The sequence below is a fragment of the Cheilinus undulatus genome, linkage group 18 (assembly GCF_018320785.1).
Source record: "Cheilinus undulatus linkage group 18, ASM1832078v1, whole genome shotgun sequence".
Lineage (NCBI taxonomy): Eukaryota > Metazoa > Chordata > Actinopteri > Labriformes > Labridae > Cheilinus > Cheilinus undulatus.
This window is the reverse complement of record NC_054882.1, coordinates 14077717-14094936: the sequence shown is the minus strand read 5'-3', so window position 1 is coordinate 14094936 and position 17220 is coordinate 14077717. Positions and strand designations below refer to the sequence as shown.

General features: G+C 38.3%; 2 protein-coding genes across 3 annotated transcripts; both read right to left on the bottom strand.

Moving 5' to 3' along the window:
- Nucleotides 1–79: 79 nt before the first annotated feature.
- selenon (selenoprotein N) lies at nt 80–9077 on the bottom strand. The gene is made up of 12 exons (XM_041812448.1): nt 8662–9077; nt 7747–7864; nt 7530–7660; nt 7143–7355; nt 6944–7068; nt 4418–4555; nt 4251–4332; nt 3940–4128; nt 3754–3859; nt 3545–3657; nt 3355–3456; nt 80–3267 (listed from the first exon to the last, which is right to left on the bottom strand). Exons 1-12 carry the CDS (start codon nt 8848–8850, stop codon nt 3100–3102), a joined length of 1674 nt encoding a protein of 557 aa, XP_041668382.1. The 5' UTR covers nt 8851–9077; the 3' UTR covers nt 80–3099.
- A 1628-nt stretch (nt 9078–10705) lies between these two features.
- On the bottom strand, nt 10706–13595 carry znf593 (zinc finger protein 593). Of its 2 annotated transcripts, none has more exons than XM_041813048.1 (4): nt 13545–13595; nt 13108–13367; nt 11236–11298; nt 10706–11104 (listed from the first exon to the last, which is right to left on the bottom strand). In XM_041813048.1, exons 2-4 carry the CDS (start codon nt 13305–13307, stop codon nt 10978–10980), a joined length of 390 nt encoding a protein of 129 aa, XP_041668982.1. In that variant the 5' UTR covers nt 13308–13367; nt 13545–13595; the 3' UTR covers nt 10706–10977. The 2 variants fall into 2 exon arrangements, with proteins under 2 accessions (XP_041668982.1, XP_041668983.1); XM_041813049.1 differs by having other exon boundaries at nt 13108–13330; nt 13545–13573.
- Between the last annotated feature and the right edge of the window lie 3625 nt (nt 13596–17220).

Genomic DNA, 17220 nt, shown 5'->3' with positions numbered 1-17220 from the left:
AACTTTAAACGGCCTGTCTTTGATTGATTGATTTTAAACTGTATTGTGTGTTTGGTGTTGCTGAAAAGAGCAGAGCTCATTTAAAAAACACATTTTTATTTCATGTTTTTGGAAAAAATGGCACTCAGGTTACAGAATAACAGTGTGGTCTGATCTGAAACAATCTGATTGTTAACATGCCTGAAATCACATTCATTATTGTCATTTAATCTATGGAAGCCCAGAGAGGCAAGAGAAACCTGCAATAACAGTTTCCAACTTGAATAACATTAACAGGTAGAAAATGTAGGTTGTTGGGTATTTTTAAAGGTGAAATGTGTAAAAAAAAAATTCAAGGATATTCTAATAGTCTTTTAGCGTAGAACCTGTGAAGAAAAAACTTTTGCAGTTTAGACTCTTAAGACCCTGCATGCACATATGAGGACATTTGAGCTTTCCTACAAAAAGAAATCATTATTGCAATTTAAATTTTTGACACAATTGTCCAGAATGTCCACCAACGTTTAAATTATTTGCTTGCAAAGTTGGGAAAATTTGCTATCTGGAAATTTTGTGGAATTTGCTTAGAAATTTTCCAAGTATTTTCACAGAAATGTAGGCGACACGTTTAAATATTTCTTTTTTTGTTGATTTTTTTTTTTTTTACCTATTTAGACAAGAGTTTTTTTTTTCTTTTGGCCTCTCTGGGCTTCTATAATTTCCAATCTCTACATTTTAAAAGCAGTGTATTTGATGATCGTGTGCTTCCAAATAACACTAAAGAACAGAAACAACCCGCAGATCTTAAATGTCTTTTTGTGGAACAGAAAACTTTAGAGAAAAAGTAGCTACAGCTGAGCTGAGTTCATTATTTTTCTAAAAACATTCAGTCAGAGAATACAGAGTTTATACTGAGACTAAAAGAGAGCAACAGTACACAGTGCCTGGAAAACATTCCTGGAACATCCAACCTTTTGGTTCTTTGAGAGCGATAAATAAAACCAGGTGGTGAGAAGCCGACTGGCTGTTTCAGCGACACACCAGCGAGTATTACAAAGTTCTTTGGTGAGGAGTGGTCGTCTATTTCTGCCAGTAAAAATTCAAAATATGAAAACTGAACACTGATGATAAAAACAGTCCTGGTAAGTCATAGAGATTAAAAAAATTCTGTTCTGAGATGGTAAATTTTAAGATGAGGAGTGGAAATCACAAGTTAAAGGGAAAAAAAATCTAAAATAGGAGAGCCATAATTATTAAATAAATTATCTATAATATTAGGTCACATTTTATTAAAGTTTCAATCAAACATTTTATAGGTCATTAAGAATTTTCTTGCTTGTACAGCTGACTTATTTCTCATGAGGGAGACTTGTTACTGTTTTTCAATCTGATTTGCAGTCTGTTTGTTTAGCCTCAATTTCAGAACAAAGATTGACTTTTTTCCTCATTCTTTTGACTTTTTATATCATGATTTAGACTTACTGTCATATTTTTAACTGATAATACTGACTTTTTATATCAAATTTTTTTTTACAATTTTCTTCATAATTTCATCTTTTCATCTGGTAATGTTGTCTTTTAGTGATACTTTTACCTTTTATTACATTACTTTTGCCTTTTTATGTCATAATTTTGACTTTATCTCGTAATTTTAGTCAGTCTGATAATAATGACTTTTTTTTATCACTTAATTTTTTTAGTTTATATTCATCCCTCCCTCTATCTATCTTCTGCTTTTCATGGGCTGGGTTGCAGTGGCAGCAGGCTGATCCAGTCAACCCAGACATCCCTTTCCCCAGCAACATTTTTCGACTCCTCCTGAGGCATCCTGATGCGTCCCCAGACCAGACAGGATACATAATCCTTCCAGCGCATTCTGGGTCTACCCCAAGGTTTCCTCAAGACCTCCAAAGAGGGCGTCCAGGAGGCATCCTGATGAGATGCCCAAACCACCTCGAGTGAAGCAGCAGCTCTACTCCTGTCTCTTTCTGGATGTCTGAACTCCTCACCCTGTCTCTAAGGCTGAGCCCAGACACCCTCCTAAAAAAAATAATTTCTTCCGCTTGTATCAGCGATCTCATTCTTTCAGTCATTACCAAGAGTTCACGACTATAGGTGAGGGTTAGAGCATAGACTGGAAAATCAATAGCTTTGCCTTCGGGCTCAGCTCCCTCTTCACCACGACACCTGCAGAACTGCTGATGCTGCACCAATCTGAACTCCTTCATCCGAGGCAGAGACTCACTCTCCACTCAGAGGGAGCAATCCATCGTTTTCAGGCAGAGAACCACAGCCTTTGCAAAAAGCAGATAGTTGGTATCTCAAAACTTAAACTTTTTATCCAATTATTTTGACCCTTCACTCCTAATTTTAATTTATTATAAGCATATTTAAATCATCATGCTTGGTTTGAATATTTTTCTGATTTTACTGGCAGGAATGTGCGTCCATAGTGGTAAGATAACAAACAATCTGCAAAATATTCAACATTTGGTTTCAAACTCACAGAAAAAGAAAAACCAGCTGAATTATTTCTTAAATGTGCCAAAGTCTGCTCTGGTTTTTAGTTCTGCTTTTGCCCCCTGAGTCAGACGAGGGGTGTTTCCTCCAGCAGCGTCTGCAATAACATCAGACATCGCCCGGCCCAGTGAGAGCTTTCAGGCACAGTCTTCACAAACTGCTGAAACAACAACTGGAGGCAACAACAGTCCTTCTCTGTGTCTGGGTACAATCAGCAGCACGAAAACTCACTCTGGTGATAAATATTGCACATGCAACAAGACGAGAGAATATAAAACAGAAATGTGGATGGTGTCAGTGACGCACGTTTGTCTAAAACGCTGCAGCGCCTACATTTTAAACACTATTCAAGCAGAGACGGATCTACACTGACAGTAACAGTGGGTTTAAATATTCACTGGACAGTTTTTATAGTACAAATACTGTAGAAAAAGTTCTGACAAAGAGAGACGCCCCAATAAATAGTAACAAACAAGATAGAAGGCAAAATAGTTTTTTCAGCTGCCAACACTAATGAGAAAGTTTCCCACATAATTGTTGTGGGAGTTTCCTTATCTCAGATCATAACCAGAGGAATGATCAACATTTCCTGCACTCATACTACTCTGCCAGGTACTCCTTGGCTCTCTCCAGCCCCTCTTTGAGGAAGCTGATGTAAGTGGACGTGGAGGGATCTTCGAAGCCGCCAGAGAAGCTGAAAGTTGCTCCGTCCTCCTCTGGTTTCATGGCCGTCTGATCTAAGAAGAAGTTGGCATTGATGTGGTGGACCTAAAGAGGTAGAAAGAGCGCCTTCAGAAAAAAGTCTGCTTAGAGCCAAACAAACATTCAACTGCTCTGATAAGAGCGAATACTTACGATGGTTCCATTTGGCAGTGCCACCATCATCTCCACAGGGAAGCTGTACTTCTCCAGGTGTAGTTTGGCCTTTTCACTCAACGCTCGGTTCTCCTCATCGGCCTGTTTCAGAGAGTTCAGCACACTTAGGACTGGAAAATGACACATAGCAGAGAAAGCTTGTTTTCTGCTGTTAACAGACATATCTGACCTGCATGTTCTCCAGCTCTTTGACTAGAGACCAGCTGCTGATGAAGCTCTGGTTGAGCAAGGCCAGGACGGGCGAACTTTCCAGGACTGTCTCCCGGAGAGTTCGCCCCGAACCTACGGATGTGTTAGAGGGGAGGCAGAGATTTTTACAACTGTTTAAAGAGTTACAGTAGAAAAACAAAATGTTTGCATGCATGTTTTTGGTGTCACCTCAGCAGGATTGGTCGTCTAACGCCCCCCAAAGCAGAATAGAATGCACCAGTTTCTTCTCTGCTTCAGCTTGCTCAAAGGCCTCTGAGAACGGCAGGTAGGACACCTGAGAAGGACCACAGTGAGAACTATGAAGCACCTGTCTTGATCTGAACCAGCGAGCTGAGTTCAGTCTTTGATAATTACCTTCTTGAAGGGGTAAAGGGTGACGTCCAGGCGCCGAGCGGCTTCATGCCGACTGATCTCTTTGCTCCAGTGGATGTCCTCAAAGACGAACTGGATCGGCTCGCTGCTGCCGTCTCTGCTGTCAATGATGTTGCCCTGCTCGTCCATGATGACTGAGGGAGTGGACGGGCCTGTGGACTGCAGCTCTAACTGAACACACAGTAAGAGCCAATTACAGTCGTCACAGAAGTCTCTTAGTTTATGCCTTTCTGGGTGGTTTTCATTAAAAAATGTAGCATGGCAGGATTTGAACACAACAGAATTAAAAGTACCTGAGGCAAGTATCCAATATCCACCTCCATGTTGCTGCTCTCACTGGCCCCGTACAGCCACTCCATGTCCACATTCAGAGACCTGGAACAGGAGAGGACACGTCCCACTGAGCATCTTTATTTGAAAAAACCCAGCTGAGTGAGGACCGTGCTTTTATAAGAGTTACCTGTCATTGGGGACGTAGAGGTGAAAGCTGCGCACATGAGACGCATCCTTAGACAGAACGATGTTTCCGGTGAACTGGCCTGGGGTGAACCAGAAGGGAAAGTCTGGGACATCGTTGAGCTGAAACTCTGCATGAATCCTGCAGAAATAAAGAAAGATAGATGTTTACTTATGTCAGTGGCACAAGAGTCTGTGCGTAGCCTTTAAAACGGAGAAAAAAATCTCAAGGCACACTATGTTCACATCAATACAAAATCAACTCTTTAAATAATGCCACAGTCAAGGCCGCTCATAAGGGGGATAAAGGGAAGAGCTGTCTGAGTCCAAGCAAACTGGGGGATCATGGAGGTCTGCAAAACCATGGTCCATTGTTAAGTTAAGCTGTGATAACCAATATATTAAACCTGAAAAATGAATACTCTTAACAAAGCAACAAAAAAGGAGTTTTATTTATTTGTGCTTTGGTACGATATAGCTTTCTTAGCAAATGTAATCCTCTTTAAACAGAATTACCTTTTTATTGGTAATGTTAAATATGCGGATGGGCACAGTGAACATAATGATTAGGAAAGTAATGTTGACTTCATAGCTAGGCCATAATGTGCACAAATATCAGGATGCCAGAAAATAAAGCAGAATAAATTGAGACAACCTCAATTAAGAAGAACTGAACAATTGTGAAAAGAGACAATAAATAGGAGAAAATTGGCAAAAATGGGTTGATGTGGAAAAATTGGTCAAAAAGTGGCCCAACAATGGCAAAAAGGGGCAAAAGGGGCAAAAACTGATTAAAAGTATTTTTTTAAAAAGTGGCAAAACTGGGTTAAAACTGATTTTTTTTTTAAATGACCAAACAATGGCGAAAACGGGTTGAAGGCAATTTTTTCAAAAGTGGCAAAATTGGGTTAAAAGTGATTTTTGTTTTTTAAAGAAGCCAAACAACAGCAAAAACGGCTTGAAGGAGATTTTTTTCTAAAGTGGCAAAATTAGGATAAAAGGTTTTTTTTTAAAGTGGCTGAACAATAACATGTACGGGCAAAAAAGGGGCAAAAGGTTAAAAGTGATCTTTGTAAAAAAGTGGCAAAATTGGGGAAAAATAGGCAAAAAAAAGTAGCGACATGATCTGAAAGTGATTTTTTAAAAAGTGGCAAAATGATTTAAAAGTGTTTTTTTATTATTATTTAGAAAGTGGCCAAAAAATGGCAAAATAGGATAAACATGACTTTTCAAAAAGGGGAAAATTTTGGCAAAAAATGGCTAGACAATGACATAAATGGGCCAAAAAGTGGCATAAAGCATTTTAATGCTTTCTTGAAAACAAGTGGCAAAAAGGGTTTTTTAAAGTGCCAAAATGAGGTTTCAAAGTGATTTTTATATTAAAAAAGAGAAATAATAATAAAATTTAAAAATTTGAAATAATAAAATATTGGGCTAAAAGTGCCAAAAAATGGGCAAAAATGTGCTGAAATGGGGTTAAACGTGATTTTTTTTTCAAAAAGTGGCAAAATTGGGCAAAAAGTGGCAAGATTGGTTTCAAAAACATTTTTGTAAAAAAGTGGTAAAATTGGGCAAAAATTGCCAACAAAGGCAGAAATGGGCAAAAATGTGTTCAACGTGATTTTTGAAAAAGTGATAAAATTGGGCAGAAAGTGGCCAAACAATGGCAAAAATCTGCAAAGAAGTGGCAAAATGGGATAAAAGTGTCAGATTAGGATAAAAACAAGAAAAAAAGATTAAAGGCGTTGAAAGGAAGATGTGAAAGTGGGCCACAGTTGGCAAAAAAGTGCGAAAATGGGACAAAAATATGTTAAATGTGAGTAAAAGAAGTGGCAGAAATGGCAAAAAGCAGCAAAAAGGGGTCAAAAGAATTGGCAAATATTGATAGTAAAAAAGGCTGAATTGGTCAAATATAGCACAAATAATTTCAGCAATTTCAATGTCTGTTAAAAGTTATATTTCCTTGTTATTATGCTATTATTACCTCCGTTTTTATTTGAATATTGCCCACTTTATCCATCTGTATGGTGGGTTTATAAATTCATTAGTATCAGCAGTTCCCATCAACCAGACGTCGCTGTGACACTCTAGGATTGTGGGTAGTGTAGCTATTTCCCCCAAGATCACAAATAATCCATGTTTGTCTTAATGCTATTTTGTGTGCTTCTGACATCAGCACTGACCTTTGAAGACTCATCTTTGCACTAGCATCCTCAACAAATACTTTCTTTGCCCTATCTGGGCCACAATCCTGCTTCAGCTCCTTCTAGTTCTCATTAGAGCCTTACAGCACTTTTAACAGCATTAGAAGAGGCTGATGGTGTAACTGAGACAGAAAAGTGCAGTGGACTCATGGGATTTATCTCTGCATGCTGATTTTAACCTGGCTTTCTGCCAGAGAGGACGTCAACATTAAAATTCATAGTGCGTGCTGTAAACTTGTCAGCACTAATGTAAAGTATGCATAATTTAGTACTTAATGGTCTAAAAGGAGAAAAGGGCACCACTCTGCTCTTTAAAGCCTTCTCACCTGAAGACGATGTCATAATAAAAGTCGTTGCTGGCACGAATACAGGCGACGGCGCCCTGAGGAGCGAAACGTGACTTGATGAAGGGCCGAGGGTGGAACATACTCAACAAGGAGTGGATGAGAACCTGCAGGATAAGAACATGCATCAGCATCCAGGATCACAGATCTGACTCCTAACTGGGATGAGCCTTCTGGGTACCTCTTTGCCTTTAGGTGGAGGAGGGTGGTAGCGGTTGTTGGGCAGGTAGCCGGTGAAGATGTTCAGCTCGCTGGGAATGACCCACCACGTGTCTCCGACTTCCACCTTGTTCTTTGGGGGCAGGAAAGCTCTGAACTGGCTGGCAGAGAAGGAGGACGAAGGCACTGCTGGGCTCTTCCACGAGCGGAGACCGCTGAGAGAGCTGTGAGACACCTACAGGGGAGGATTGAACCAGCAGTTTTACTGAAAATTTAAGGTGATTTTCTTTTATTTTTGGTGCTTTTTTCTTAGATCATAAATGGCTATTAACATTAATTCAGCGTGAAAGGACATTTAGATTTCCTTAGAGGATGATTAACCTGCTGTTTGGGTTACGTTTTGTCTTACCCCCAGAAAACCATCCTTGCTTTTCGTCATGGAGTCGAGCTGCAGGGGCTGCATTCTTGCCTCCAGGGTTAAAGTCTCCCCATTGGGGTCATGGATCACTTCCTCCTCATAATCTGCAGGGGGTGTAATCCCTGCAAGAGAGCCCCAACGATCAGGAAAATGGGGCTTGAGTGGCAGAGGATATTGAGTGTGGATTAAAGAGTGGGATGTACTGTACCTGTGAGCCTCTCTGCGATGGGTTTGAACTCCTCCGGACTGAGATAGAGGTCGTGATCGGTGTCTAAGGAGGAGAAGAGGAAAAGCCCCTCGGCGCCAAGGGTTCGGACGCTCTCTTCCTGTTTTGAAGGGCAAATGCATTAGGCTGATCCTTTTCATCATTTCACATGCTTCACAGACTTTGAACACAGCCGTAAAACTGGGATGATGAGCTGTCCCATCACATTAAACACTACTATTTTCTAATCTTATGATTCTATACCTGCCATCCATCTGTATTGCATGGGTTCTCATAAATAGAATAAATAGGAAAAACCAACTGATGAATCATGCTCTCAAGTAAAGTGAACACATGGATGTTGCAGAGTCCTCTTTCTGGTGTCAGAGCCTTTATTTAACCTTAGCAGTGTTGTTTGGATAGAGATCAGCCCACAGGCCACAGATTCCTGACATTTATTCAATCAGACCTCCCTCTCTCAGACAGATGCGTGCCTGCCAGGGCCTGTACAATGGAGGGAGACAGGGAGGGAGGTTTAAAACAACTTAGGAGACCTTCTGCAGCCAAACAAGAGTGGAGTTTAACAAGATGTTGAGTTTTAGCAGCTGTGGCAAAGACCCAGCCCCCTAATAAAACACCAAGGGGTGGAAAACTGCAGATGAGGTGTTATGTGGCGACAGATGTCTGACAAACAGCTGCCCTGGATCAGTGACTGAAGTGTTTGCTCTAATATAATCTTTAAGGGGGGATATTGCTGCCATAGAAAAGTCAGTACATTAAATAAACCTGTAGGTCAGTTCAAAGTTTCCTTCTAAACAGACTGATATTTCCTGAGTCCTTGTTCACAGTCATAGTCGTCCTAAAATAAAGATTAAGTTTGGGTCTGCTGGATGGATTATGTGCAGATGTTGGTCTTACATGCCGTCTGAGGAGCTGGCTGTCTTGGTAATACTTGATGCCAAAGGCGAAAACAGGGACAGCTCCAACTACAAGCAGAGTCCACACCGCCTTGGCGATCCAGGATCCAGAAGCCGGACTCTGCTGCCCATTCTCCGCCGAGTCTTTGCTCTTGTCCTCAGACGGCGTTTTATCCACGTCTGCCGCCATCCTAGACCTCCACCTCAGCTATTTAGACGAAGACATTATGGTCGGGAGACATCCAGAAAACCTCCCGGTGGTTGTCGCTGAAAGTGACTCTTACTGAAGTCCTCAAATCTACCGACTGTTCCGTAAGCCTGTAGCCGGGGACGGCGCGTCTTTGTCGGCCGTTACAGCAGCTGTAAGCTAGCGGCACAGATTTCTTATTTCCCACATCTAAACTGGACATACGGATGTTTTTCAGTTACGTCAAGTTAATAAATTGAATACGGGGGGAACCGGAAGTATTACATTTTGGGTTTCAAAATAAAATATCGCACTCAATTATGATTAACTGTTGGAAAACAAAAGCAAAATAAAATGATGGATAGCCTTTTCAGATAATGTTGACGGTTTTTCGTCAGTGGCCATGCATTGTATAATGCCCCCATATATTAAATTACACCAACTGGTCTGAGAAAGTTTAATGGATAGTTGGATCGTAGGACTGGCGCAAACACCCTGACTTCTGAACTTCATTTTGGAGCTGAGAAGAGTGTCAAACTATTATAGAGGTATGATGTAGGAAAACACATTTATTTGTACTTCTTTTTAACCTCTTTTAACTACTTGTCCACCCATGTTACAGCTATTATTTGTCATTTTTCATACATTTTGTGCAATTTTCGCCCATTTTCTACCACTAAAAGTCCATTTCTGCCACGTTGAAACCCATTCTCGTCACTTTTTACCAACAATTTTGCTACAAAACACACTGCCACTTTGCAACCTTTTTTTGCCTATTTTAACCAACTGAAACTTTTTTTAAATCAAATTTTGCCTCATTTTTGCAACTCTCCCTTATTTTGTCTTGTTTTTAACACTATTAACCTCTTTTTTCACTTTTAAGCCCATTTTTTTCCTTATTTTAACTGCATTTCACTTTTTGATACACCCATTTTGCCACTCTGAACCCCTGTTCACCACTTTTTTTTACGGTTTTTGCAACTTTCCAGGTATTTTTGCCTCTACACCAATTGTTTTCCACTTGTAACCCCTGCTACTTTATGATGTGTACACACACTGACCTCAAAGAAAGTAAGTCATCATGAAAAGATAGAAGTCAAAATTATGAAATAGTAAATCATGATGATGAAAAAATAAAGCACTATTATGGGAGCATCTCATAATTACATAAATAATTAAAACTCACAATTTCACCTTTTTTCTCTCATAATTTCAATTTAAAATCATGGCTGTACCCCCCCCCCCCAAAACAAAGGAGTCTTAATTACTATTGTTTCAAAAATAGAAAAAACGCCAATGATACCTCGTTCAAGTTTTACCAATGGAAGTACTTAAGATTAGCGAATAGAAACCTTAGTTAACTGTTGAGGTCTTATTTTGAAAGTCGTGACAGGAAGTCTTCACATATTACTCTCGCTTGACAGAATCGAGTTGCTGGCACAGAGGACAAATTTAAAGGGGCAGGGTCCTCTTTTTCACCAAGGAATGTCTGCTAACGCTTCAATTACGGGTTTCTCTGCCAAGGAGAACTGTCATTAGATTCTTTATAACCCCGGTTTTTCTTGTGGAAGACACAGTTTTCTGTCTGCTGTAATTAAGTTAAGATTAACTGAACTTAAATTTCGACAATGATTTTCTGTTATGATCTTAACTTATAACATTTCCCGCAGAAAGTCAATCGATTTTAATACATATAAACACTAAAATGAAAACGGCAGATTGGCCTTGCCCTTAGATTTGGTTCAAGTTTACAGAAAGTTACAAGAAAAAAAGAGAGAAACCAAGTATTTGCTGGTGATTATATATACATATATAGTTTAGACAGGTCTCTGGTCCCATATGAAAATGATCTGTCAAATCCACTCTCTCTTTTGGTTTATTAGTATTTGACAAAGTTCTACACATGCTAATTATTTACATAGGAACATGCTTGGTTACAGCAGTCTGTATGAGGTAAGACTCCCCTGATCCCAGTGACACACAGACGCCTGATAGACAGGCTCAAAGGGGGTCAGAGAATGCAACAATGCATTAGACATTTGAGAAGGCACACAGACAACAGAAGATTCATCTGTTTTAAATGTTTCTGTTACTGAGTTCATCAGTCCATCTGGTTTAAATGTGCAGCTCTCAGTCCATGTCCTCCTCAATGGGCTGTGTCTTCACTTCAACTGCTTTAGGAGGGATGTAGGAGCCCATCCCTGCTGCTCTCTCTGCCTCTGCCTGGGTGTACGGCTCCTCTCTGAGCTGCTTCAGCCTGGATGGTAGAAGAGGAAGGAGTAAACTTAAAGACATATGAGACAGTTTTCATATGGGACATATATTTTCTTCTTATTTTAGAAAGAAAATATAAGTGACATTAGTAGAGCGTGCAGGGAGGTACTTTACCGTTTTTTGTGCACTTTACTTTTAAAATGCTCTTTCAAGGCTTTCATGTCCACAAAATATCTCCTGCAAGAAATGATGAGGCACAAAATTAAAAAATGAACACAAAAAGTTCATATAAAATAGAAGAGATAATTAATTTTACAAACAGTTTTCATTATTTATGCTCGAAGTTTTTGGTACACATCACAACAGCTATAAATAAGTAAAAGAGCTCAGAAAATGATATGTTTTGAGTGTACTTGACCATAAGAATTATATTTTTCTGTATCATATATTAAAAAAATATAATATTAAAAAAAAACTTTAGCTAGTGTCAATGATATTGAAGAAGTCTCAATTGAACAATGAGGTCTTGATGAATGTCAAGGACAGAAGCACAAAAATAAGATAAAAAAAAACTTCATAATAAACAGTTCAAAAGCAATCATCCATATCTCTCTAAAGCCTTATTTGAACAGAATTATCATTACTTCGGGACCTCTGGTAATTTGTAATAATCGCACAGGATGTCTGTATTTTTAATAGGGCTGTCAAAAGATTACATTTTTTAATAGCGATTAATATCAGAATTTCTGCAGTTAATTGCGATTAATCACACCCTCTTTTTTCACACTTTAAAATTCCACTTTTTTATTTTTCTTCTTTCTAAAACTGAGGGCAACTGACTTCCTGTTAAGATACAAACCTACTTTTGTTGATAGATTCAGGATTTTAACATGCACCTATCTGTGGAAAAACTAACTTGTGTTGGATTGAAAATGAACTAAGAGAACATTAAAAAGGTTCAGATGACTCTGACTTGTCCACTTATCTGTCTGTTAATTTTTCAAAGTAAAATGTTACTTATTTTACACAACTATGGCTGTAGGGAGACTCTGAAGTGGCCAAACCAAATTGTATTGAAAGAAAAAATAAAGCATGTGATTAATAGCAATTTAAAAAAAAAAAAATGAGTGCCCTAACTGTAGACCTGATTAATCAAGATTAACTCAATGAATGTCTGCAATTTGTGGAGTAAAAATTCCAGGGCGAATAACCGACCATATTTCTGCACATACACAGGTTCACAAGTAAAACTAATCCTGTGCAAATAATCTCTGTAATTTATGGTGGTACTTATATATTTTTTTTTTTACTATCCATGTGGCTTTTTCTGCTCAAGAATAATAATAAAAAAAAATAAAAAAATAAAACAGGCTGTGTAGGAGATTCTTAGCAAAGTTGTGAAACATTTATGTCATTAAAGTGCCTTACTTTCATTTCATTTAATCTTATGCTGAAAAATGACTTTATTTTGCTTAAAATATCAATTCAAATTATACCATCCAAGTATCTGTAAGAGCACCGCAACTCTTAACACCAACAGTTCCACTCTGCCTTAAAGAGCCTCTCTCTACAAGTGCCTGATCTCATATCAGTATTATTTAGTCATACGATTTACATTTTGAAATGAAATCAATACTCAATACTTAGGGTACAACAGCTGACCTGTTTTTTTAGTCATCACCCTTTGCTGAATGAGAGGTTTACATCATTTCACTTGTCAATATAACATTAAAATCTCTTACATTTGTGGCTCATGCTAACTGTAAATGCATGTTGGTTTTAAATATTGGTTCATGGTTTTAAAATTACTTGTACTGTTATCAGTATCAGCCCTGAAAATTAAATACATCTGTCAGTCTCTAATCTGGAACTAGTGATTTACACTATGTTCAGCTTTCATCACTCTCCTGTTTTCAGGTTAGCTAGAGAGGACAGAACATGAAGACTGGCTCTTTCCTCTTTCACTGGCAATAGTTTGAATATAGATATAAATGAGAGTTTAACTTCAGCTAAGAGACCATACACCATGCAGCCAGTTGAACTCACGCGCAGTGTAAACAGTAGTGTTGAGCACATCCTGTCACATCGTAGTCCACCTCCTGATGCAGGAGTTTAGCAGCTGTTTCAGGCTTCATGTCTGAGTGGATCTGGTCCAGGTCTTTGGTCCTGCGCTTAGTCTTCCATGTTTTTGCGATGTTCTTCTTCTTGTCACTTTTGTGGTTTCCTGTTTGTTTGGACTTTCCCATGGTGGCAATGGATAAATCTGGACCTGTCAGAGAGTCGGATCAGATTGCTCTGCTACCTCACTGTGGCGTCAACAGAACACAGAAATCCAGATTCAGGTCAATATTTCTGATTTAGATCGTAACCTGAGCTTGTATGTCACAGAAAAACACCTCATGGTGTTAGATAGGCTCAGTAAAACAAGTGATAAACCAGATTAACTCCTAAAACACTAACGCTTGTGAAATTACTTTGCTTACCTTCCGCACGTGCGCTTATGTGGATGAAGTTTACTTCCGGGTCAGAAAAATGCACCTACTCACCTCTAGATGGCGTCAAATACCACTTTATAACCGGAAAATGCACCGAAAATGATGTTCTAATCGTTCCTGGTAATCAAAATATTTACATATAAATCTAGTTAAAAAGACATAAACGCAAAGTTATCTGCATATGTCTTTGCGTTACCCAAACAAATATAAAATATTAAATACTCAGCACAATGTCACAATTAAATGGTGGTGTGGAAAATTAATCATAAATTGTCTTTTCGAAATGTTGAATTTTATTCTCCCGGGTGAGAGGGAGACACGGTTTCCTTTAACATCTTCTACTCAGTTTGTCACGATTGTCACAATGGAAATGAAATAATTCAAACATGCTCATGCTTTTCGTTTATGTATAAAATTATTTCAAATAGGTACATGCTGTATAATAATAATAATGCTAATAACTGTACTACTACTACTACTACTACTACTAATAAATGTTATTTGATGTGCTTTCAATCAAAGGACCATTCATAGAAATTAAATGAATAAAAAATAAAAAAATTAGACCATAAAGACACTAAAAAAATTAACAAAGATTTTAAAACATGCTAGAATGATAACAAAGGACATCAGAGAAACAGACAAACATTTTCAGACTCTTAACCTCCTGAGACCCTGCGCACACTTATGAGGACATTGTCATATTTTGGCTTTTTTACAACACGATAATAAATTCTGCCATTCTAATTTGAGCTAAAATTTCACTTAAAGCTCTGGGGATCCTATAAATGTCCTGTTAAAAAAAGTTGGTAGATTACAGAAAACATTTAAAGATCCCTCTTAATGTCCCTAAATTTATTAGACATTGCCAAAAGAAAAATCTCTTTAAAATCACCGAAAATGTCCTCAAATATACATTTAAAGGCCTAAAGATTTACATACAATTTTCACCAAAATATCCATGAATTTTCCTGAAATTTCAAGCAAATTCCACAAAATTTATTATCAATTCACAAAAATTTACAACTAAATTCCCTGTAAATTCTGGAAAATTTCAAAGGAAATTCTCTACCTAAATTTCAAATCAAATTCCTTTTTCCCCAAATCTTGCAAATAAATGCCTCAAATTCCCATGAAAGTATCAAAAAATAAAAATAAAGCACACTTACTCTAGGTGCTCCGGTAACCATCATTTTCTCTTAGCAGAGTTCAAAAGCAGCGAGAAAGGCCTACATTGCTATCAGATCTGCTTTGAAGGACTACTGGCATGTATAACTGTAAATCATCTGCACAACAGTGAAAAGAGATCCAAAGGAACACAGAACTTGACCCAAAGGTATCAGATAGTGAGAAAACAACAGCTGACCCAGTACAGACCCCTGTGGTACCCCATACCAAACAACTCAGGACTCAGAGAACAAGTTATATAAGATGTGTTGAGATCTCTCCAACAGCTAGGACCTCAACCACTGGAGCACCTGGCCTAAAACGCCAAAATAATTCTCAAGTCTTATTAAAATACAGCAGCCCACTGTATGGAAAACAGAGCGGAGATCTAGTAACAACAGTACAGATGATTCCTCTGAGTCAGCTGCCAATAACACATCTTTCACCCCCTTTGTCAGAACTGTTTCTTTGGAGCGATGCGCCCTGAAAACTGACTGAAGTGGCTCAAAAAGATTACTAGATGACAAATAATTAAAAAGCTGATTCAGGACCACTTTCTCAGAAACTTTTGACAAACAGGAAAAATTTGAGACAGGCCTAGCATTAGTGAGAGAGTCAGCATCCAAGCCAGGTTTCTTTAACAATCGCTGTTCTAAAGCTCGCTGGGAAACTCCAGTAGAGCTGAACTTCAAATAAAACATAAGGCTGAATGTGGGCTAAACCTCTTCAATAAACCATGACAGCGGAGGATCTAGAGCAGTGATTCCAAACCTGTAGGTATTGCAAGTGGGCTGCCAAATCATTTCCAAAATAGTATGATTTTTGTGGGGGAGGAGAAATTTTATTATATAAAAAATAAAAATATACAGATAGTGTTTTAAATGTTAAAACTCCGTTACATTTAAAATGATATTAAAAATGTTCAAATATTCTTTTCATTATTTTGTTTTTTTTTCCTTCAAGATATGACAAGCAAATGAGAGATAGGAACTTTTGTTGTTATCTAGAGGTTACTGTGTGGACAGCTCCTTGAAAACTGTAATACTGCAGGTGTTGCAACATGTTACAGATGCTGTGTTAGCGTCTGTGGAGCAACATGTTTCTCCTGTATTCAGTTCAGTCCTTTATGTTCCATCTTCAATTAAAAAAAGGGGCTCTGAGAACACATTATATGGCCTCCATATTTATGGGGTCAGAGGTGGGCCATGAAAATTTTTGAGACTTAAAAGTGGGCCCTGAGTTGGAAAAGGTTGGGAACCACTGATCTAGAGAGTAAGTTGTAAACCGGAACTCAATGACAGCCTCACTTAGCCTGACCATAGGAATAAGCTCAAATAAAAAAAAAAAACAGTGACCCCTGCAGATGGAAGAAGTAACTAAAACCTTCTTCTTTGTCAGTTAAAGACTGTGGTATTTTAGTTCTGATGTCCTCTACCTTGTCTTTACAAGATAAAAATCCTGTGCAGACAGATCAGTGCTGCTGACAATTACGACCCAGGTTCCAAAAAAATTTGGTACTGCTATGCAAAATGTAAATAACAGGAGTCAATGATTTTCAAATCTCATACACCCATGTTTTATCCACAATAGAACATAAACAACACATCAGATGTTGTAACTGAGACATTTCAACATTTCATGAAAATATTAGCTCATTTTACATTTTATGGCAGCAACACATCTCAAAAAAGATGGGACAGGGCAGCAAAAGGCTGGAAAAGTAATTGCTGGAAAAGCATTTCGCAGCAAATTAGGTTAACAGGTCAGTAACATGACTTCAAAGGGAGCATGTAGAGAAATAGAGTCTCTCAGAAGTAAAGATAGGCAGAAGTTCACCGATCTGTGAAAAACTGTCCAAAAATTGTGAAACAATTTCAGAGAAATGTTCCCCAAAACTTTGAATATCCCATCATCTACAGTCCATAATATCATCAAAAGATTCAGAGAATCTGGAGGAATCTCTGTGAGCAAGGGACAAGGCTGAATGGGCCCTCAGGGGCCACTGCATTAAAAACAGGCATGATTCTGTATTGGAAATCACTGCATGGACTCAGGAACACTTCCAAAAATCATGGTCTGTCAACATGGTTCCCAGCTTTTTTGAAAATTGGGGTTGAAATACGTCAGCAGGACCGATCTGTCTGCACTGGATTTTTAAAAATTGTATTTTAATGAGGACATCAGAATTAAAATTTCTTAACCCTTAACATACAAAGAAAAGTTAAAGCTGGATCATGGAAAGAAAAAGCCATATGTGAACAGGATCCAGAAACACGGCCATCTTCTCTGGACCAAAGCTTATTTACATCCTGCACATCTGTACAGTTTCTCCTTCCTGCACCTTTGTCACACTTGTTTTTATTTCTGTAACAATCTATGTAAGTCTAACCCCCTAATATTGTGTTCTATGTTTTAAAACCTCTTAATATTTGTATTCTTCCTCTGTGTTATTTGTTTTGCACCGAACACCAAGTCAGACTCCTCATTTGTAAAAATA

Excerpts from the sequence above, each read along its gene's own strand:
- znf593 (XM_041813048.1), bottom strand. The coding sequence starts at position 13,307 with ATGGGAAAGTCCAAACAAACAGGAAACCACAAAAGTGACAAGAAGAAG. Across the intron at positions 11,299-13,107 it reads CACTACTGTTTACACTGCGC|GAGATATTTTGTGGACATGA; the intron begins GTGAGTTCAACT and ends CATTTCTTGCAG. Across the intron at positions 11,105-11,235 it reads AGTAAAGTGCACAAAAAACG|GCTGAAGCAGCTCAGAGAGG; the intron begins GTAAAGTACCTC and ends TCTACCATCCAG.